Source organism: Apteryx mantelli, chromosome 2, assembly GCF_036417845.1.
Source record: "Apteryx mantelli isolate bAptMan1 chromosome 2, bAptMan1.hap1, whole genome shotgun sequence".
In the NCBI taxonomy this organism is placed as follows: domain Eukaryota; kingdom Metazoa; phylum Chordata; class Aves; order Apterygiformes; family Apterygidae; genus Apteryx; species Apteryx mantelli.
Genome location: NC_089979.1, coordinates 114999102 through 115022098, shown reverse-complemented (window position 1 = coordinate 115022098; position 22997 = coordinate 114999102). Strand labels below are relative to the sequence as shown.

The window sequence follows — 22997 nt, the reverse complement described above, 5'->3', positions numbered from 1 at the left end:
AGAATGGAAACACAAAATATCATTGACATGTTATGATCTCAGAAAATCAAAATTGAAGTAGATGTTGGTATTAATACTGCTATGGACAGGAACCTTTCAAAGTCCCTAGCACTTTCTGAATCAGTCAGACAGTGTGGGCAGGTCATGATCATACAACAAAAAGTGGGTGAGCTGCTTATCCTGTGTGCAAGATCTGAAATGGGTATCTTTTCATTTTTAATAGTTACCTTCCTGTTCACCGATTTGAAGTTTGGCTAAGGAAAGTCAAACACGAAACAAAGATACAGGAAAATTCCCCAGCATACAAGAGAAAAACTAATGAACATGCGTACTGAAAAGGAACATTTTATTCTCCCCGAGTAATTCATGCCATTTTATGGCTTATTTAAAATGAAGCAGTCAGTCCTGGCTGGATAGTGAGTAACTTGGCACATGTACTAAGTTGCATCCATGGAGAAAAGAAACAGCTCTTTTTGGAGGAAAGTCAGTATTGTGAATATGAGAGAACTTTTTCAGAGCTGGTCATATAGGATGAAGTGTCAAAAGCACTTGTTAATGGCCAACTTCACCAGGCATTACAGGCAAAAAGAATTTTACCTTGGGCTTCAACAGGAACAGGTTATAACAACACCAAGTGTTTCTAGAAAATCTTAGTGATGAAAGAGCCTTCTTTGCTCAAGTCAACAAGTACCATCCTCTAAACAACTTTTCTAGAAGAGGGAGAAGTTGACCTGAGGTTAACCACCACATGCTCAGCTGGGACCAGCTCAGAGACGGTCGATGTAGAAATGTTTAAAATATACCCCTTAGCTGAAGCTAGAGCTATTTGTTTAATAGCCAAATACCCTTACCAATTTCTTTAAAATTCCATTAGCCATCTCCAAATCCTAGCTACTCTTTTATTTAATCATAATATCAAAATGCCCTTACTCATCGGTTAAGATCCTAGGGTGCTAGTGTCAGACACAGATCAAAATCTCATAGCTGCCCTCAAAATGTTTAAGTTTTAAAGATGTATAAATGTAACATTGTTTGCTTAACTTTGAAGCGTGCAGAATGGTTTCTCCCATGTAGTATTATACATTATTCTGCCAGTACTCTGCTTCATTTGATAGAGAACCAGCATGCCTCACTGCTGTAGCCTGTTTTGTGCACTGACTTTTCCAGTGGACTGAAAAGTGGGTGTATTAAGAAGCACAGCGGAGAAATCATAATGGGGTGATCTTCATAATCTTTCAAGTGTCATCTTCTCCATCCTTTCTCCTTGCTGTCACCTTGAGAAATGCACAATCAGATCTCACGAACTCAGTCAACTCAGGCCAGAATATTGCTTACATGGAGAACCCTCTGGAACCAAACATGCATACAGCAAGAAGTTTGTTTTAGGACTTACTAGATGGCATGCTTCCTTGGAAGTCAGTGCCTTCCAGTAGTATAATCATCAGGATGCCTTATAAAAATGGATCTGAAGGAGTACAAAGGAAAGCTATTTGCAGTGCGCAGCAATACATTTTATTGGGTGTACACCACCAGGAGAGGTATGTTCTGTACTGCTGAGCACATCTGTAGACACCCCTACAAATATATACACAAGAAAGTGCTGTCTTCCCAATAAGAAATAAAGACCAAAGGATAACAGCATGTGGGCATAAAAATTAATGTGACATTTTGCATAAAAACAAAAGGGGGCTTAATACTCTGTTTTTCAAAGTTTCAGTTCTAAACATTTAATTCTGACCACCTCAAGCCTTCCTGCACTTCAACTTAACTACAGCCTTTTGGTCACTTCCTGTCATGAAAATTGTTGCACAACATTTCTATGACATGATAAACAGGTGTTACTTTTCATTCTGGCAGCAATGGCATTTTGGTGCGGGATGAAATAATCCTACCATTAAATAAGAAGCTCACAGTGGTGTTGTGAAGCTTAATTTGTTTGGAAAATGCTTTGCAGTATTCAGATGAAAGGCACTCTGGGTATTCAAAGTATTATTACTGCACAGCTGGTGGTCTACATGCTGCAGATGTTTCTTCCATGCTGTTGCATGGTTACTTAAGTGGCTTCTTAGTGCAGATGTTCACAAGTGAGCATGCACAACCTCCTCCATCTATGGTTTTTTGACACAAATTTTACTGCTTCTGCACTTTTGATCTTGAAAAGAATATTCCTCTGCTGGTGAGGCTGTTTTTTTCTTTTTTCAAGGCTAGTAGGTGCTATGTGAGTGTGTGACTACGACCATGTTGGTTCAGCCCCCATTGCAAATGACAGCATCTGCAGATATTTAATGTGGGCCTTTCTCTTTAGCCTCCATTTCCTTCTGTGGCTTTTACTCATTCCCACAGTGTTTGACTCTGGGGTCTCAGCCTCTTCTGTTAATATTCCATCATCATCACTCTCTTCATGCAGACATGATGATTCCCTTTGTACTCTCAGCCCAGATGGGATCAAGAACTTTTTGCCTCTTGATTCTTTCTTTCTATGGCTGCTGCTACTGTTACATAAAGGGATCCCTACAAACTGTTGGGCTTGACGTTGGCAATAATATGATCTCTCTAAGAAGATTTCAAGATAGAACAAAATTCTAAAATGCAGGTATGATGGTGCTCTCTCCTTGCAAGTGGAGAGAGGTAAGGTCTGACAACAGCTGACATCAATGTGAAGTGTTCTGAACATGCACAAATCTCCATGGATGTGCTATATGATTTCATCAACCTATTTGGCTATGGAACCACAGTTAAAATTTATGATCCTCTTGCTGTGCTATAATTGCAGCAAATGGCAAAATATCAAAAAATATCAATCTTGCAGTACAAGAAGAGCAACTGAGTAAGACTTTTACCTAACCTGAAGAGCAGCACAACCTGTTACATTACTGATCCTAGGAGTAGTGAAGGAGCAAATATGTACACACATGCACATACAAACAGAGAAAAAGAAAAGTACAACAGAACTGTACTGGTTCTGGTTAGTGTAGATCTTATTTACAAGATTCACATGGAAGATGTAGAAGGATTGGATATAATATACTGGCCTGTTTTTTCTAAAGTATTTTGAAGAATAGATGTCTCGAGAACATGTTCAAGAGCCAGCATCTTGCAACTCCCAGGAATGAATCCTGGCCACATATCTCTGGGAGAGATTGTGAGAAAACAGAGGCTCAAAGTTTACTGTATGCAACCAAATAACTTCAGAGAGCAAGCAGAAACCACATCACTGTCTGTAGCACTTTCTGCAGAATTCATCATGAATTAAAGTGGAAGGCTCAGCCTTTACCCAGGAAAGTTAGATCTGAAGGTGAGACACCTTGAGAAGGCAAGACCCTGGCTACACTAGGAGATAAAAATGTATCTTTTCAAACATGAGCGCAAATTCAATACCGTCTGCAGTTACATCTTATGTCCAGATATCTAAACTCAAGGGTACAAAAGCAAAAGTGCTGGAGATTCATTTCTTCTTATTTGTTACTTCAAGATGGCAACTTTTATACCTTTCTGCTACATGGTCTTGTGCTTAGGTCATCACACAGGTTGATTTATTTGGAGTGCATTGACACCATGTCCAAAGAATTGCATCTTAAAGACTTGGTCATTTCCCCTGACTTTTAAGTGTGTAACAGTTTGCTGGTGCTCATGAAATCTAAAATGGCATCCTTAGAGACCATAGCTACTTTTATACACAAAACAGATACGGCATAAGCAGATATATGCAAGTTTCTTTATAATCCTGTGATCCTACTAAAGTGCCTCATCCTTTCTCTGGGCTCATCTTGGTAGGCATAGTATTCATTCTGCCTCACTGATGTTTGTGAACTATAGGAATTGCCATAGATAACATGTAACAGGATTTCCCCACTTTATCTCCTCAACATTACCTGGTCCAAGGGGACAGATTTATGGTACTGCCTCTTGTCCAGATCCCCATCTCTTTTTTCCCCTGGGCTGTTGGTATTGCAGCTATTCCTCTTCCTTTAGCACAGCTATTCCTAATATTCATACAGCCTGCATCTCTGAAGAGGGGGGGAGGAGGAGGAGGAGGGAGAGAGGGAAGAAAGGAAGAGTTTCTGGCACTCTTTCTTTACTCAGTTCATCTCCCCTGATCCATGACCAATACTTTCTCCTGTCTTCTGACATATTGCTTTGCTTGTTCTGGTTAGGTATCTCAGCCGAAATCTAGTCATCACATGGGTAACATTTGGATGCATACCATCTTGTGTCAGCCTTATTCATTATGATGTGATCATTTTTGATTTACTTATTGCATGGTAATAAAAGTTTTCTTTGCACATGATAAAAATCGCGTTAAGTTACTGGCCCCAAAATAGTGGCTGAAAATCAATCAGGAGGGGCTTTTACTCCTGCCACTTGAGATTGAAATGTTTCGTACAGTAGCTCTTCTAGGAATAAGCTGGGCTTCCTTACTAATGTAATAAAAGGCAGACCATCCTGAGGGGATGAGGGAGTTGCATTCCAAGACTTGCACTGCAAGCAACCAAAGTTTAGTGGAAAACCTTGAAAAGATTCTATTAAAAAACAATTTTCCTTCTATATATCATACACTCTATTTTATGCTTTCCCTGCTCCCTCCTTTTTTCCTTACTGGCATGAAAACAGGATCTTTGTTTTGACAGAGATAATCCGCTCATGTTTTCATATGGGCCCTCAGGCTCCCCGACTGTGGAAAGATCCAGGGGAGCAGAAAAACTACTGAGTTGATGCCACATGCTCACCTCAAAGGGAAGAAATCTGTGGCCTCCCAGAGGTATGGACTATAAACATTGTGGTTCCTGAGGACCCATGGAGAACATACATAAACTATGAATCCTGTGTAACCTCCAGCAACAGCTTTTCCTTCCGTATTGCCTTCTGGGATTTCCCTCTCCTGTCAAGCTGGGCTTCTTTAGGAGACATGCTGTATTGGCTGCTTCATTGCAGCCGGGCCACTTCCCTGTTTCCAAAGACTGGAAGGCACACTACATGCTGACAATTTCTTCCCTCAAACTTGACTGGTAAGTAAGCTTTAAAGTGGCTTGCAACCACTGCCAAGTCTGACAGCAAGCTTCGTAACAACCAGTACAGCTCCAAGATCTCTCTGTTGCTCCCATGGGGAGGCCAGGGAAGATTTTATGGAGTGAGAAGTGATGGAGAAAGAACGAATTGCTTTATGATTCCATCAGGCAGCACGCTCAAGGTGAGTGACCCTGGGCACAGATCTGCTTGGCAGTGTCTCTCCCTGGCCAACAAAAAGAAGTTGAGTCAAATTCATATGTTTAGTACTTTATATAATGGACAAAATCCAAGATATGTCTTAGCATCTTGCACTCTGCCTTTGTCACTGAGCATCACCCACAGATGAACAAGAAAATAACTCAGGATTGTGGAGTTAATGAGGTTGTGATTCTTTTGTGATAGGAAGGGATTGCTGATGTTCATTTGGCCAGCATTTCTCTTTAAAGACTGTTGATTCATATCAGAGCTCTCTGTTTAGCCCTGTAAATGACCATGCCCAAACCAGCATACTGAAAGGTAAATTTGTCATGAAGGAGAGCAAACCTTGGCTGTCTCCTCCTGTCATATCATTCCACCTCACCCAGAATTAGATAATTCTGACTTTATGACATTCATGTGAGTTCCTGTGGCTCCCAGGCAAGGCTGATATGTCGTGGAGTCACTATGTCTGGTACAGGAAATTTTAAATCATGACATTTTAATTCAGGAAACTTGAATTTAATGTATAGTTGTGTCCTGAATGAAAGTGTCTGTATCCTTCAAAGCCTTGCTGTACAGAGCTCCCAAAAGTGCTGATGATAGTTCTGAATCTTGGCTCCTGTGTTGTCAGTAGGAAAACTCCCATTTATTGCAGTGGAGCCCGAGTTTCATCCTCTGTATTTTCTGGCTCTGTTCTGGTGTTTTGTGATTGTGATCTTTCATCCAAGAAGTTTAAAGAACAGTGGTAATACACAGAGTGCCTCTTATCCTAAGCTTTCTATATATGAAGTAGCAGGCTAATTCAAACTGACCCTACATCAGACACCAGAAACCAAGTCTCTACCTCTTGGCTGAGTGTCGGATCACTATCCAACTGTTGTGCTCATTCTGTGTCTGTCCCTCTTTGGTCCAATGAATTTTGAGCAGGACCATAGCAGCACTGCCGCTGCTCATGACAGTGGCAGGCATAACCCAGTCATGTCTGGCTGAGCCCCTCAGGATGTGTTGGCAGAGGGACACCACCGCTGGGATCCCAGTCAGGCTCATGCCCACCAATTCTCATGCAGTCTTGGGAACATGCAGAGGTGGAACCAGAGATGCCTGAGGAAACATAAAGGCAGAAAGTCTCCAGCTTGAAGAAAGTCAGCCTCGCCAGGGTCAGGACAACTAAGCCAGGACTGCAGTTTTGGATTCAGGTGCCTGAACTCTGCCTAAAGCATGCTTTATGTGCCTACATCTTTCCAAGGGTCTGGGCCAAGACCATGCAGGAAGCCGTAAACCCAAGGATAGAGTGTTTTTTGAATGTTACAGTACAGGTAAGCTGGCTTTTATGGCCCCTATTTCAAGTCCTATTTTTTTTCCAGTTATCTTTGAGAAAGAACAAACAGTGAAACCTTTGTGATGAAACAGACTGTGAGCATGTGACAGGCTGGAAGTGTGACATGCTTACTGTGAGCTGGACTTTGGTGAAATAAGCCTTTGGCTCTTGCTTTGTAAAGGGTGCAAGATGAAGAGAACTGTTTTCTAAGTAGTGTTCTCCTATCTACTCCTTTCCTTGCTCTCTCTTTCATTTTCCATCTGGAGCCAGCAACTTTTTAAATGCTCTGCAGCCACCTAGAGGAAAAGTATGCTTGATTGTAGTTGATTTTATATGGGTTAAGCCAGAGAATGGGCTCTGCAAAGTTTAAGAATGTGAGATTCTCAACTAGCCAGCCTGTTTATTATTGTATCACAAGACCTCCTTGGAAATTTATACAGTGAATCATCATCAAAAGCTAAAGATAACTTCAGTTTATGTTTACACTTTGGAAATATTTCCTGCTTCATGTTCTCATTGTGCTTGTTATTGAATATGACATTTTTGCGACAGATAGCATAGCAGGGCTGCAATATGTATGCATAATATGTAGGCAGGGAGAAGGAGATGATCTGTTTTGAATTTTTATGTTAGGAGATTTAAAGCTTACATTATTTTATATGGCTATCTCATGATTATGGCAATATGCTATTGGCATAACTAGATGGTTTGTGTTTCTCTAGGGCCATGACTTTAAAACCTCTCAGCAATTTTTGAGGTTCTGTGGTGTTTATAAACTCCTGACAAACCTCTGGCTTTTCTCAGATGAGGACTGTCACAAGTAATATACTAATGGGCTCTCTGTCTTCTAGAGTGAAAGTTGGTGCAGTCAATTCATTTAGTCTATACCATGTTCATTTGCAGTGCATGAAACATAACCAAGTTTAACTGTTGATTGAAAGTACCACTTGAATGCTATGAAGTTACATATTAAAATGTGCCTGAACTGCCTGAATTGAATTGGTTGTTTTTTTCTCTCTCTAGATAAGATGTAACAGCTCAGTCTTCACTTGTGCCTGAAGAACTGGAGACTGGATGGAATCTTCTTTAAAAATCAAGTCTAGACACAGAGCAAAAGATAAAATTTTATGTCAATTATATAATCCAAAAGCTGCAAAATATTATTGATTTTTCATAGCAGCTATGACAGAGGACACTGAAAAATTCCATTACGATGGAGTGACTTTCTATCACAAGGCAGATTCACATAAGCAGTCTTAGTGCTAAGCTAAACAAAGTGTGTGTCACAGTGAGCAGACTGGAAATGCAGAAGTACTGGTGTGGATATTCAGAAGGTCCACTAGGACATCGTCCATGCCTTTTTTCTTCAAGGAAAGAGTTAGTATACACATCTGAAATACCAGTATGACATACTGTGGTATTCAGGCTACTTTAACTGCTGTGTTATGTGAGAACAGGATAAATAATATGGAATTTTATTGGTTTAACAAATTCTAAACAGGGGATTATGAAATTTAGGGATTTGTCTCGGTTTTGGCTTCTGAGTGGAGATGATAGAGTTCTGAAGACAAAAAGTAGGTCAATTTGGTCAAAACACTGCAGCAGTGTTTTACAACCTCATCCATAGGGAATCAGTGATGAGCACATAGGCTCTGGACCGTGGGCCATTGGGCCTAAGAAAGATACTTTTATTGGTAGAAAATCCCTTCAGAGGTGTTATTTTCTCCGTGAACTTTAAACCCACAGAGCACCAATAGTTTTTCCTCCAGAAAGCTTTGCACAAAAGCATCATCAGCCATACTGGGTAGCACTAGACATACCGCTATTGTAATTTTCACCAATTATATGATGGATATTTGCAAGCAGATCAATATGGATATTTATTAACTGAAGCAATACTTCAGAAACCAGGTTCCAGTTTTGCAGGTGATACTCCTAAATTTACCTCTGTACCTTTTTGTTCGTCCAAATTTTTAATGCAGGTGACCTCTTTAAAATGAATTTGGAAACTCTGTCCGTTCTAGAGCAGAGTAATTATGGTTGTTTTTTTTTCCAACTAAATATACAAACTGCAGGTCATACAACATACAAACAGCCAAATCCTGATGGGCACATTTCAGTGTGATATCAGGCCTTTGCTTGAAAGGTGTTAAGAAGTGTATGCTGTGTGTCCGCTTTATTCCAATTCCTTATTCAGAGTCCTATATAGTGTGCACAGAGATGTAATTTTTAACTGTTTCATTTCAAGGTATGTGCTATGTGTGAATTCAATCCAAACTGAATTACCATGCATACAGATCACAGAATCACAGAATAGCTGGGGCTGGTAGGGGCCTCTGGAGATTATCTGGTCCAGCCCGCCTGTTCAACCGTGGTCAGATAGAGCAGGTTGCCCAGGATAATGCCCAGTCGGGTTTTGAATATCTCCAGGGATGGAGACTCCACAGTCTCTTTGGGCAACCTGGTCCAGTGCTCAACCACCCTCACAGTGAAGAAGTGTTTTCTTGTGGAAGTGGAATTTTCTGTGTTTCAGTTTATGCCCATTGCCTCTCATCTGGTCATTGGGAACCACTGAGAAGAATCTGGCTGTGTCTTCTTTACTCCCTCCCGTCAGGTATTTATACACATTGATAAGATGCACCTGAGCCTTCTCTTCTCGAGGCTGAACAGGCCCAGCTCTCTCAGTCTCTCCTTCTATGAGAGATGCTCCAGTCCCCTAATCATCTTTGTGGCCTTTCTCTGGCCTTGCTCCAGTAAATCCCTGTCTTTCTTGTACTGAGGAGCCCAGCCCTGGACCCAGCGCTCCAGATGTGGCCTCACCAGTGCTGAGCAGAGTGGAAGGGTCACCTCCCTCGACCTGCTGGCAACGCTCTGCCTGATGCAGCCTAAGATACCCTTGGCCTTCCTTGACACAAGGGTGCATTGTTGACTTATGTTCGACCTGTTGTCCACCAGGACCCCCAGGTCCTTCTCTGTAAAGCTGCTCTCCAGCTGGTCTGCCCCCAGCTTGTTAGATATTTCTTTCAAATGTCATAACTTAAAAAGTTAGACTCTGCATGGCCTAGCACAACTAAGCCAGAAGGAGGGCAAAACCCTCTCCCACTTCCTGAAAGTGAATGGCAGTGCAAGTAGTCATTTCTTCCAGGGGCCGTGGATAGTGTTTCCATATTCTGTTGGAGTTTTTGAGTAAAAATGCGCTCTCTCTGAAAGTGGCAAGTCTGCTGCTCTACTGTACTGTAACCTTCAGCCCTAGAAAATATTCTGAGTCACACCAGATGCTTCTTGGAGGCCAGCGTGGGACTTCATTGTCTTCCTCAGTCATAGTTCAGCTATTTCCCCATGGAGGGACTTTAGCCAGCCTTTCCGTTCTCAGGACCAGAAAGAACTTTTAAAGTAACAGATGCCTATAAGGATCTAAGCACAAGATAATAAAAGCCTACTTAACATACTAGTAGGAGAATTATCATGAAGAGAGAAGTAGTGAAGGTTGTTGTTCTGTTTTGTGGTTTTTTGTTTATTTCGTCCCCCACCCCTCCTTTTAAGTGCCTTTATGACTGCGATTGCATATTCAGGGAAGATTATAAACATGGTGTAAGGGTAGTTTTGTCCCAAGATCTTTAATTCTCTGCAGTTTTAGAAAATGTTCCAGAACATTTCATTGTTCATTTTACCATATTCTTGTGGGTAATGTTGGTTAAGGCAATAAAATGCAATTCTGGCACAGCATGCTCTTTATATGAAGGTTAAAAATACACATAGAACACTTTGGGCATTTTCCAAAGGCCTTTGGATAGTACTTTTAGTGGCGCATACTATAGGCTTATTGTGATACTGTGCAGCACAGTATGCTTTTTCAGAGGTCTACAAGGACCTTCATTTATTCAGAGTCACTGGAAAATATTCATTTTTGCTTACTGTTTGTGAGGAAAGTGTGGATTCTGAGCTTTTTTAAAGAAGTTGAATATGCAAAGAAATCAAAATCGAATTACTCTCTGTCTTTGGTATGCTGGAAATTACCAACGATAATTATCACTTGAATTTAAAGCATCTTTTTCCCAACTTGAGAGGACTCCTCTAAACAACTACTTTGGAAGGATGCCTTGGCAATGCAGGGATGGATGTGGATATCTTGTATGTTTCTGTTTAATGATCCGTGAGTGCCAAGTCTATATCTGGATCAGGAACAATGGCACTCAGAGTAAAATTAGGACTCCTCAGTTTGTGCATATCGTGACTACTATGCCCAAGAAATCTTAAATCACATGCAGCTGTCAATCTTCAGTGAAGTTCTGTATTTTATCATTTCTTTCTGCTTGGCTTCATGTGGCGGAACAGTCCACAGTTGACTCAAAGATGCAAAATAAGTCAGAGATGAGGATGAAATTTGAACCGCCCATTCAAATGCCCACTACTGCAACCTCCTCCTCTACAATCTGCCAAGAATAACTGTTATATTCTCAAACATGTTCTCAATGATTTCCCTGCAGAAAGCATATGCCTGCAGTAGATTTCTAGTTTGCTATGCACTGCTCACAGAAGATGAACTGTGAGTTCCCTTTCTGCTCCCACATTTCTAGGGTTTTTTGGAGCCAGTTCAGCAGTGTGGGAGTTCTTATACCGTACAGAAGTCTCCAATACAAAGCATGTGTAGATTGGCTACTGCTTACTCTGGGTGCTTTCCCGCTTAATGGAGAAGTAGTTTGGGGCATTTATGATTTAACTTTATGTTATGGACCCCTTTATCAGATCCCTGATTTAAGGCAATGTCACCAGTGTTATACTGTGTGGGAACAGCACAAAGATGATGCAGGTATAGCTAACTAGCTACCTGGGCAGAAATAATCCATAAAGATGACTGCCTTTGGTTCATGAGAGAGGCTGTTCCCCAGGCAAGTATTTTCAGTGAATACTCAATAGATGTAAGGACTTCTGTGTTTTTGGTGGCCTCCAAAATTATCTCCCTCATGAGTTACTTGCTATTTTATATTAATATCAGTAAATTCTGGAGGAAGAAAGAATGATCTCAAGCCTCAAAGCCATAAAAGGTTTCCAACTCTAAATATCAAACTTCAATACTTCAGTAAGATTAAACGTGCACATACAGACAACACAAAGTTTACAATAACAACAGCATGAGCCTTTCCATTGTATTTCAGAGTTTGGCTCATCTTCTGATCTTCTTACCTTGTGAAATGACTTCTGTACTTTGGGGCCATAAATAATGGAAACTCCTTGGGACCTTTGTAGGAAGAGCAGCCCAAAGATACTTTCTTGTAATAACGTAACTATTGACAGAAGTCACTGGCTTTTATTTTTCCTGTAAAAGAGGAAAAAGGAGGTCTAATTTTGGATCCAGAAAATGAATCCAGAGTTCTGTTGCTGAATTGTGAGCACTCTGGTTTGATTATAGGAATCCAACTTGGCTGTCATGTAGAATTTGGCTTTTTTCATAACCAGTGCTAAATTAGGCCAAACTTGTACTAAACCTCAGATTTTGCGTACCAATAAGTTCTCCTGAAAAGTCTGTCTCACAGGATGGTGGGACTGGAAATTAATCCTCCTCTTTAGGCAGATGATCCTTCAGGCTTTGGAGTTTTTAATGTGCAACTAATCCCAGATATGGAGAACAAGCTCCTGCTTGTGCAGGGGCCTGCACTGGACATGGCCCAATGCCTCAGTTTCCACCTATGTAAAATGGGAATAGTGATGTATTATCTCTAAGCTCTTTTTTAAAGTCCTTTGAAACCTACTGATGGAACAGGGAAGGGGAAGATGTTCACGTTTTCCATCTGCAGAGATCCATTGCTTAAAGGTGCCAAAAGGTTTGAATAATGTGCTGCATTGTATTTCTGTTATGAAATGAGAAAAACAAAATATTAAATGCAAAAAGACACAGTCCCTCCTAACACAATTGTTTTTGGATTTTTGTATACTGCAAAGTAGAAGGAACTGCAGATGTTCAGCAAGTGACACTGAACATCTGCAATTTCAATCCCACATGGCACGGACTATGGCTGCAGGATCTGTTGCTGTGATCTTTTCTTCTTCTTTTTAATAGTGCATGTAGCACAGGACTCATTTCTTTGCCCTTTGTGGGACTTGGAGCCCTTCCATAGTTTAATGTGAAAAAGAGCTGTTGCTGAAGGAGTGTACTCATCCAATTTGCTTTGAAGATGTGGAAGCAGTGTGTGTGTCTCCTTCAGGGGTATGTCCCACAGCTGCCAGCTGCCTTCATTTTCCTGCATTTCCCTTCACAACAGTTTGTGATTGTACATACCCAGTTAGCACCATCTTTAACACACACCTTGCAGGCAGTATAGGCAGCATCAAAAGGAGTCACAGAGAGGTATTCAGGACCAGGTGAGGGTTGAAAGGTTGCCTCTTCTAGGGTGCTGGGCTCCAAATAATGTGCTTTGGAGAAGGAGGGCTCACAGGAAAGAAGGACACTTCTTCCCTAGCTCGATGTGAACAGGTTTCAAAGCCTGTTTTTATTCACTCTGTGTTCTTGGTAGTCTGATGTCTCCCTATATTGCATGTCTTCCCTCCCTAGTAGACTGGCATGTGAAATCCACTGTTTATTTCAACTGCTATCCTATATAGAGACTACTGTAATATACAGAGAGCCATACTATGTACTGTAACTATATAGAGAAATGTGTATAGCAATTGTCTGCTTTGTTCCATGTGTACGTGTGTACTACTCTTGTGACTGGGAAGGTGTCTTTAAAAGAGATGTCTAAACAAAAGTATAAGGCACTGGGAAGGTGTGGCTGAGTTTAAAGGATGCTTGAGAGGATGGCTATGACCCAGAGAGGAAAATAACATCTCCTGCTATCCACTTAGAACCACATGGGACAGAGTGTGGGATTATTTCATTGTTACACAAGTGTCCGTGATTTGACAAAGGATTTATCACTTACATGTGTGCACAGATAACTATGTCAATTTGCTTAAGATTAAAATACCTGTCCTTTTTAATCAGCATGCTGTTCTGTTCTTAAAGTAACATCAGTATCACATGGGAGCTCTCACCTAAACTGCAGTGGTGATAGGATTTTCTCTAATATAAAAGATGGTGAAACAAGAGGCAGGGATAGTTCACCATCACGGGAAAAATAATTTTTTCAGAAATCTTAATATATCCTTAGTATAAATTTTTGGACCACAACTTCATTGCATCACTATATGATTTCACTGAGGGCAGAGTTAAGGCTGCCTGAGGTACCCTGTGTGTATTTCCATAGCTGGTAAAATGGCTTTATTTTATAAGTAACTTCCACTGCAGTCTTCCTGTGGGATTATTTCTATATGACTATAATCTTTTTATGTTTAAGCTTTTGATACATATTCTCAAATTTGGGTTTTTTTTAAGCAAATATTTTGGTCTTGGAAAAGAATCACAATACCTTGGAAGAGCCAAAATCTCCATTAGTGTGGGCAGCACAGTAACTTGACAGTATTGCTTCTTTGTCAGCAAAATTCCAAATTTTTAATAAAAACATATTTTGTGTTGTTTGAACAGGCCAGTCAGTTTAGAGTACAGATATGCCCAGATCCTCTGCATACATGCAGTTAGTGTCATAGAATCTATTTATCAGATTCAAAGGAGGAACAAAGAAGAGGCAGAATTTGGAGTTATAGAGAAGAATTTTGAAATGTATCAATTACTGGAGGGGGTTAAAAAGAAAGTTACAGGCCTACCAAAGATTTTTGAAAGGGAAAAATATTAGGACAGCACACAAGAATCAATTTTTAAATTTAACTAATGAAACACTGCGTAGTATCCCTCTAATACGACTACAGCAAGAATAACTGCGAGAAATGTAATTAAATATAAGAAGTAAACACAACTTGAAAAAAATACAGAACCAAAGTCAAAGCTTGACCAGGGGATATTGCCTCCTGTCTCTCACTAGCCAGCCCCTCAGAGAAAGGATATTTTTTCTGCTACAGCCTTTCCCAGAACTGCCCTCTGAATCTCCCCGTGGCCTTGCCTGGAGTTTCCCACGGGATGCACTAGAGGGAAGCAGTGACTGTGTTGGTTATCAAACAAACCAAGTACCTGCTCCCTGCTGATTTCAGAAGTGATATAAAAAGACACCCCCTCAGCTGAATTGCCAATCCGTCTAACTACAGTTAATTTTAAGGCATTAAATTTGCCAGCAAGGAATTTTGCGAGAAGAAAAAAAATCAGTTTAATTTTGATTGTTGACTAGGCTTGGCAGTTGTGCATATAGTTTCCTTTATTCTTATTTTTCATTATTATTTAACCTTAAAAATAATTAGCAACTACAGCTGATTAATAAAACAACAGCAATCCGATGATTGCTCCTCAGCCAAACCTAGGGATTGAGCCCAACAGCTGTTACCAGTATTAAACACTCAGGAAAATAAGAATTACACAAGCAATTGGGTGTGTAATGAATCAGAGCATTATTTCTGTTGAATGTGGCATGCTACCTTTTTTAGCGGACATCCATGCTGAACACTGTAGAAAACAGTGCTGATCCCAGCCACGCTGGAGATGTTTCACTCTGGAGCCTGCCTGGATGTGCCAGGCCATTTTGATGCCAAGGGCTAAGGGCATAGCGTCGCTCACATGAATATGGCTAAACGCTCTGCCCCCTCAAACCGCATGGCTGCCCTGCTGCCATACGGCATCCGGGGTGCCTTGGCCTCCCTCATCCCCCAAACTGTGCCGCTTTCCACCAGGGAGAGCATGAGCCTTGTCATGAATGTGCTAATAATGGAAAAGCAGAGGAGACTGAGGGCGAGCCCATGCCCTGGTCTTATTTAGTTATTAATATAGATGTAGCCTGAGCATCTGAACCCGTAGTTCTGGGGACTGTCCGTCATTTGGCACGTTAGGTTTTGGTGCCGGGAAATTGCATGGCCTGATACGAGCACCTGAGGCAGCTTAACCGCACTGGCTCCCTGCTGGGGCTGGCATCCCCTCTGAGTAACCAGAGACTCTGGCGGTGCAAAACTGTAAATCTGTGCTCTCAAAACCAGAGGAAGTACCTCAGGTTTAGGATTTTATAATTCCTAAGGCAGGAAGTCAGTGAGCACATAACCAGCCTGGCACTGGCAAGCATCCCTAAACAACCTGGGCTTAAATAATAACTACATCTTAATGGAGAGCAGTAAAATGTGTTGGTCAAGGAGGCTAGCACAGCAACAAAAAAGGCAATGAAATGGTATCTTGATAACTGACACTCCCTCTGTGGAGATGATTATTAGAGACTGTCTTTGGGCTAATAATTTGCTGCAGTAGCAAACAAGCATCTACTTCATGGTGAAATGAGGCATGCACGTCTTAAATGGCACAGGGGATATTGAACATTTCCTATTTTGTAGCAGTGCCTGTTAACCACAGAACAGGATGCCAGCAAAAGAGCGCAGCGTGTTGTGGCCGAAGGAAATTGTGTAAAGCTATTCAGTATATTAAGTGGAAAGGTGACCCTATGTGCTTATACAAGGCTTTTTATCAGCTACAATGCCAAACAGTGCCAAGGATGTTGTGCTAATCTGTTCCTTGCAGCCTATACAGCAACATCTACTATTTGAAAAGATGTGAAAGGACCTACTGCAGAACTAAAGCAAAATAAAAGTACATTTTCGCTAAGAAGTAAAATTATTTCAAATGAAAACCACGGGGCTGTAAACACGAAAGTGTTATCTATTTGATACAAAGCAATTCTATTTATTTGCATTTTGTGTATATGGATAAATGCAGGACAGATACATTAGCACTTATGTTGCTTATTTGTCACAGTGAATTTTTAGGTAACTTCATGTTGGGGGTTCACTGAAGGTAAAAATGATTAAAAGCTCATGAAGTAGAGCTATTAAGTATAACTGTATGGAAGGTCATGGAAATTGCCAGTGACTTTGACAAGGAGAAGTGCTCCTCTTTAAGGAGCGCTGTTGACTATGCAGAAGCAAGCTTGTCCGTGTTTGAAGGGACAGTAATTCTCTCTCCTAATTTTGTATAAAGCATTCCCAGTGACTCCTAAGCATCTTGCAGGCATTACGGCTCCTGCACGCTTTGGTTGAGGTGCTCCTTTTCCAGGTCATAGCTATGGGGAAGGTTTCTGGAAAAGCAGGCCAATATTTATCCATTTCCTAAAGACAATTTTTAGTCCCCAGCGGGGGACATTAACATAGAAAGCTCATGTGTGACTTTCAGCCCTTTGTCTGTGGAGACTTTGTGCCTCTCACAGATGCTACCTTGTCCTCTTGGGACTGGTGACAGCAGCGGGTGTGCAGGGGACACCCATGGGCCCCACGCAGAGCACCCCCAGGGGAAAGCGGGGAAACGAAGGGCCTGATTTTCAAGGGACTGAGCGCATCTTCCCTACACCTTGTCCCTGCCTTCCAGTGACTTCCCTTGGAGCAGCAGACGCTCAGCATTTCTGAAAGCGAACCGTGTTTGCAGAACCATTTAGGCATTTTTTGCATATGCAGAACCTGCCAACTGCGAATCTGCCCTCTTTTGCCAGTTATGTTTTAGGCCTGTGCCAAATGGGCATGCATTCTGGGTGAGCTAATTTTAAATATAGTGGTGACATAGGCAGTAGCAGTTTTGCTTTGGGCTGTGTTAGGAGCTTTGCTCCTGGCCACATTTTGCAGTGATTGCATCGTACACAATGGAAGAAGATGGTGGTATTAACAAGCGTCTGGGGGATTTCCTAGCATAAAAACTGCTCAGGTATGCTGCATCACCCCTGCTCCTTTATAGATCTCTTAAAGCCTGGCATTTAGTAGTGCTGCCATTGAGAAAACAGGCATATAGCTGCTTTGGGGCCTGCAAAGCAGGGAGAGGCTGGAGAGAAGGCACCTTTTCATCCCTTACGTGGCAGGGCATGTGCTCACTGCCTGCAGAACTCCTCCATTTAACGCTGCTGCTGTTACTGTTTTTTGTTGTTATTTTTGTTGTTTTTATTATTACTATTATTAAATTAGTATTTTTCAGGGAATAAGAAGCCTATATTCTGTGTTAACACAAAATTGTTGCAAATGGTGTTTGTCTTCTCCCACCGATGTCTTGGTCCTCTCTGTTTCTTGATTCTTATTCCACCTCCCTGTTGCTGTGTGGTTCTCTCCTGGGTGCAGATGAGCCTTTTCTGCATCAGCGCTGCACATTAAAAATGAGCTGAACCCTTTGGATTTGGCAGCAGCAAAGTATTTAACTCTTTTACCATTTAGCACAAGCTGCTATGGCATTGACCTCCATGTGAAGAAAAAAAAAAAGAAAGAAGGATTCCAAAGCTCAGAGAGATATTTGTCAAATCTTCTCTTGCTTATTTGTTTCTGGGCATTGTTCTGCAGGTCCTGCGTGACAGACATGTGTGAGTGTCCAGTTCATAAAAACTGCTACTGTGAGTCATTCCTGGCCTATGCCCGAGCCTGTCAGAGGGAAGGCTTGAAGGTCCAGTGGATCCCTGAGCAGAACTGTGCAGGTAAGCGTTATCAGACTGCTTCATTGCAACCCAGTGCATAGGCTAAATAGGGTATTATCCTGGTACTGGTGGAGGAAGATCAGAAACGAACTGTTTAGAAAGGCCTGGAATTACATCAGCAGTGCAGTTAAATTGTGAACTATGGAGAAACACCTTAGCAGGAAAGATTTTCAACTAGCAAATATTAGAAATGTTTATTTCATTGCAAAACTTTTCACTTCTGATGTCAGATGTCCTAATTTTAAGTACTTCCAGGAAGAAGCACATGTCTTTTTCATTCAGAATATGTAAACAGTTGGTTACCAATAATGTTGAAATTCCTTTGCCATCCTGTTAAAGCACAGTTATATCTTCAGAGACAACATATATGTATATGATTAGAATAGGTACAATGAGGGAAGAAGAGATAATGTTTTTAATGGGAATATTACAATGCTGAACTGCATTAATTTTGGTGCTTGGGCCAGATTCCCCATGTGATTAGTACTGCATTAATTGCAAGTAATTGTGAGTAATTGTTTCCAAAAGAAGTGGTGGTCTGTGGTCATGGGCACTTGAAGTAAAATGCAATATTGCAGATGAATATTTCCCCGATGATGGTCCTGTTAATTTAGGACACTCTATAATATCAGTTTGTCTGGACATGTATTCAGATTTATGTAAAGCAATTGATAGTAGTAAAAAAAATGAGAGAAGGATATTCCAAGCTGGTTAAAGAGCTATTACTCTGTGGTCCATTTCGGTGATTGTATGTGGCTCACGGTCTACTCTCTCAACTTTAATTTCCTTTTATGTTGAAGTCACAGTAGCAAGAGTGGGTGAGAGACAGAGCAAATTACATTTGACTGACTGTTCCTGAAAGGCTTGATTTTTTCTTACAAAGGAACAGAACTATCCAAACTGTACACTGTTCAAGGATGTGTTCTCAAATAATATTAATGACATATGTAATTTTAATCTATTGATCCAGTAGCAGATCAGAGCAGAACCCAAAACAAGCAGCCTGAATGCTTTATACTTTATTTTTGACCAAAGCACCTCAGATCAGGACCCCACTGTGGCAGATGCCATACAACACAGAATAAAAACTCCAGTCCCTGCCTTAAGGGGTTTATACAAGTGTTGGCATATCATGATTTCACTAACTGAGGCTTCCTTTCACAATTTTTCTGGTATTTTGCCAAAGAGAAGAAAACTTTCTAGGGCAAAAACAGTCCTTGAGAGAACATTATGAAGGAATTTAAACACGCGTCTTCCATTAAAGCTGATGGAAGAAGTGCTTAAATCCACTTGATTTTTTTAATCTCAGTGCAGACTTCTAGAGGGGAAGGGGCAATCTTCTCGTTTAGCAGAAAATGTAGATATGCTGTATGTGGTGAAGTACCCTCAAAACACTTTGTTAAGCATCCAGTGTCAAATGAGTAGCACAATATTCTATAGTAAATGGTATGGTAAGTGTTAAATTAAATTAAAGTGCATCCACTACACTTCTTACCTTACCAATGGCCACGATCAAGGTTTTAATCTTTAGTTCACTTTTTTCCCCAAAAAACCTTGTAGTTACAATTATTGTGTCCTAATTATGGATAAAAGTTTCTGTGTATGAAACAATATATCCGTAATAAAACTTTAGCATTCTGTGACTTTCATTTCCTGTTTGACATTTCATAGCTAGTGGGATACTTGAAAGAGCTATGTTCTGATGAAAATGGAGTATACTTATTAGTAAAGTCAGGTTTTAATTATTCTTTTGTGTGTTATAAAACCAGATCTTGTGCGGTTGCCAGTTCCCCTACCCTGACTACTGTACGCTTAGCTCATTCTTATAATCTTTAGAAAGCTTGCGTTGTCTGGACAGCCAGCCAAACAGGATGCTCAGGAGGCTAAATTATATGTCCTGTTCCCTACATGCTCTTCCTCCTCCCTCAGCTCGGCAGCATGTCCTCCTCTAACTCACCAACTAAATACTGCAGCACAAGGCTTGGTGTACTTTGGGGCTGGCTTGGTAAGGAGAGTATCAGCTGTCATTAAACAGGATGGGAAGCTAATGAATAGTGAAGAGGGAGGGGGTTATTGGAGGAAAAGGTCGGTGAGAGCTGCATGGGAACTTAGAGGGCTTGGAAACGAATCCAGGTTTCCATGGAAAGTAGTGGAGAGTGAGCACTGTTATGATGGATACAGGAAAAAAAAAAAGATATACGAAGGAGAAGAAAAAAGCAGGAGAGTCAGGGTGTGGGAAGGAAGAAATAAGAGAAAATAGTATATGAGATAGGGAATATATATGACATAGGGAAAAGAAAGGTTACAAATGGAAGGAAGAGGTAAGAAACAGTAGGAAGATAGAAAGGAAGATTTTTTTCAGCCCAAGAAAGGATAAGAAAGCAGTTTATGAGGAGGAGTTAAGTAAACTGAGGGTGGGGAAAGGCCTTGTCCTCTAGTAATTTAACATTGAAATTCTGAGGGTGTTGAGGCTGATGGCAGAAGGCAATAACTCCCGCCACAGGCATGACTACACAGACAGAAAGGAAAAGCAGGGATGAACAGTAATAAAGTGTGAAGTGCTCATGGGAGCATCGAGGAGGGGCTGGCATGCTCCAACAGCCTCCTAAAACCTGAACAGTTTTCTTCTTTGATCTCTATGTGGTTAGTTGAACTAGAGGAGGATGAGTCTAGATCTGATTATGTCTCTTCTCTCCTGGATCCCCTCTTTTCTGCTGTGGAGTTTTCTGTCCAAAGTCACCCTTACTCCTGTTACATTTTGCTTTCCTTTAATCTGCATGAATAAGTATCAGAGGGAGGAGGGCTATTTTGACTTTTCAGTGGAAACGTCTTAAAACCTGAAAGTTGAAAACATCAACACAACTGCATCGCTAGAAGGTCGGAGTCCAGATCTATTACCTTCTCCTGCTCCATGTTAAAGGACATTTTGTGAGCTGCAAGCACCGTGGGTGACATCTAGCTTGTAAAACCTAAGAAACACCTGGAAAGGACGAGCTGTGCGACACCAAAAAAAAAAGCAGCGTGAGATACTGATGCACAAATGTCACCTCAGAAATTTCTGTGGAATCAGATTTATCAGATACCATCTCACAAGGGAAGCCTGCAGAAGTTCCCCCCTTTGATATTTCGGCTTTTGTGCTGGGGAAGAAGAACTGTTACTAAGTAATTATGATCGTGTCTACCAAGAGGCACAGACAGATACAAGCCTTCTCTGTGAATGTGCCAAACTGGCTGGAATAAACCAGCTCTGGTCTGAAAACTGTATAGCCTTATTAGGCAGGGTTTATTAGCTCAGGCACCGGGCTGTATTTATGTGACTATATGGCTTCTGGACTGGAGCTGGCTGCCATCCCACCAGCTCAGAAAGTGGTCTGAGGAAGCTCTCATCTGTCATGCCAAACACATGTTCTAGAAGAAGAGTGGAAAAATCCTGTTCGGACTGGTAACGTTGCAAAACGCAGTATTATTAGTAACTTTTGTACTTGGGTTTTGGGGGTTTTTTTTCTTCTTTTTGTGCTAGTGCACTAAGGAAGTTATTACTAACAGAGCTCAGTGCTTTAAGAGAGGAATTTGCCTCAAAAGACGGGTGCAAAGGCATCACTTCTGTTTTCCATGTTTACATGTTACTGATTCATTTCAGCAGTCCCTGGGAAGCCTACTGCAGAATGTCTTTATTTTTATTTTTTAAACTGTTGATGAAGCGGAATGCTCTGGATCAATCACACCACATGATAACAACCGAAGCACTCACTCAACAATAAAAACCATCCAGGGAACTTAAACAGCAGCCATCATGCTTTTTTTTTTTCAGTTTTCCCCAGGCAGTAGGTTAATAATGCCATGATACACTGACTGCAGTGGCAAGTCAAGCCCTTGTATCTTCTCCATGATGCAGCCTGAAGGAGAAGGAGGTGTTTTGCCGCGCAAAGGGGCATCTATCCACGTGGGGCAGAGCAGAGCTGGGGAGCACGTATGGATACTGCAGCAGCGCAGGGCAGCCTCTAATATATTCTCATTTCCTCTGGGACAGAGATGAGGAAGTGGAAAGGAGACCTGGAGCCAACTTTCCTCCAACCCACCAGCTGAGGCACCAGACAGCTCAGATGGAAAGAAAGGGCTGGCTACGAGTGCAGTAAAGCTTTGGGGGAGAAATCTCTACTGCCTAAAAACTTAAGCGTGCAGAGCTTGCTGCATAGAAATTGCATGTACTGGAACCTGATGCTTCAGTTTTGTGGTTAGTCAATTCGAGACCGTTTGAAAGGAAACTCATTTTCAGAGAGGAGGGACCAACGCTTCTGGTAAACAGGTCCCTTAAGATACTGCATGTTGTGCATGGACAATCACTATCAGTCTTCCAACATCTCAGTCCACTTTTCTAGACAATTAATACATGGTTTCCAAAGCCTTTTGAAGCTGCTTTAGTTTCCGCTCTTACAGACATTCAATCTCCATTTTAACACACTATGTAAGTGCAGAATTTGTAGCGAACCCAATGTTTTACTGTATGATTAATGTTGCTTGCATGTTTTCCCACCTTCTAAATTTCCCTTTTCATTTACATTTCATTTTAATCTTTCCTTTTACATTTTTTCCCTTCTTTAAATGCAGAAAAGTTATAGTGCAGCGTAAGATAGAAATGTAAGGCTGGAAAAAAATCCCCCAAAGACCTATGCCCATAGGCAGAATAAGCATATCTAGAACATTGCTGAAGGATGTTTGCCCAACCTATTTTTAAATGCTGTTCAATGAAAGATGTTTCACAGACTTCTTTAGGCAGTTTGTTCTAGTGCTTTCTCATGCTTAAAGCTAGAAAGCTTTTTTTTTTCCTAATATCTATCCTAATATTCAGCTGCTAATTCTGTGTAGCTCTAAGATTGTTTTCTGCTGTACTATCCAATATTTCCATTTTTTTGTTTTCTCCTTTAATCTCTGTATTCTGAGATCTTTGTATGCATTCTTTCCTAAATTCTTTCTTCCCTCAGGCCTGCTTTATGCAAATGTATAAATGCCAA

At 41.1% G+C, this 22997-nt stretch overlaps 1 protein-coding gene across 1 annotated transcript in view; it reads left to right on the top strand.

Annotated features, from left to right (window-relative positions):
• BMPER (BMP binding endothelial regulator) overlaps positions 1–22997 on the top strand; it is a 156487-nt gene that overhangs the window by 131638 nt on the left and 1852 nt on the right. The window contains exon 15 of the mRNA XM_067292180.1: positions 17855–17985. Coding sequence (XP_067148281.1) covers positions 17855–17985 — 131 coding nt within the window. The remainder of the gene's footprint in view (positions 1–17854; positions 17986–22997) is intronic.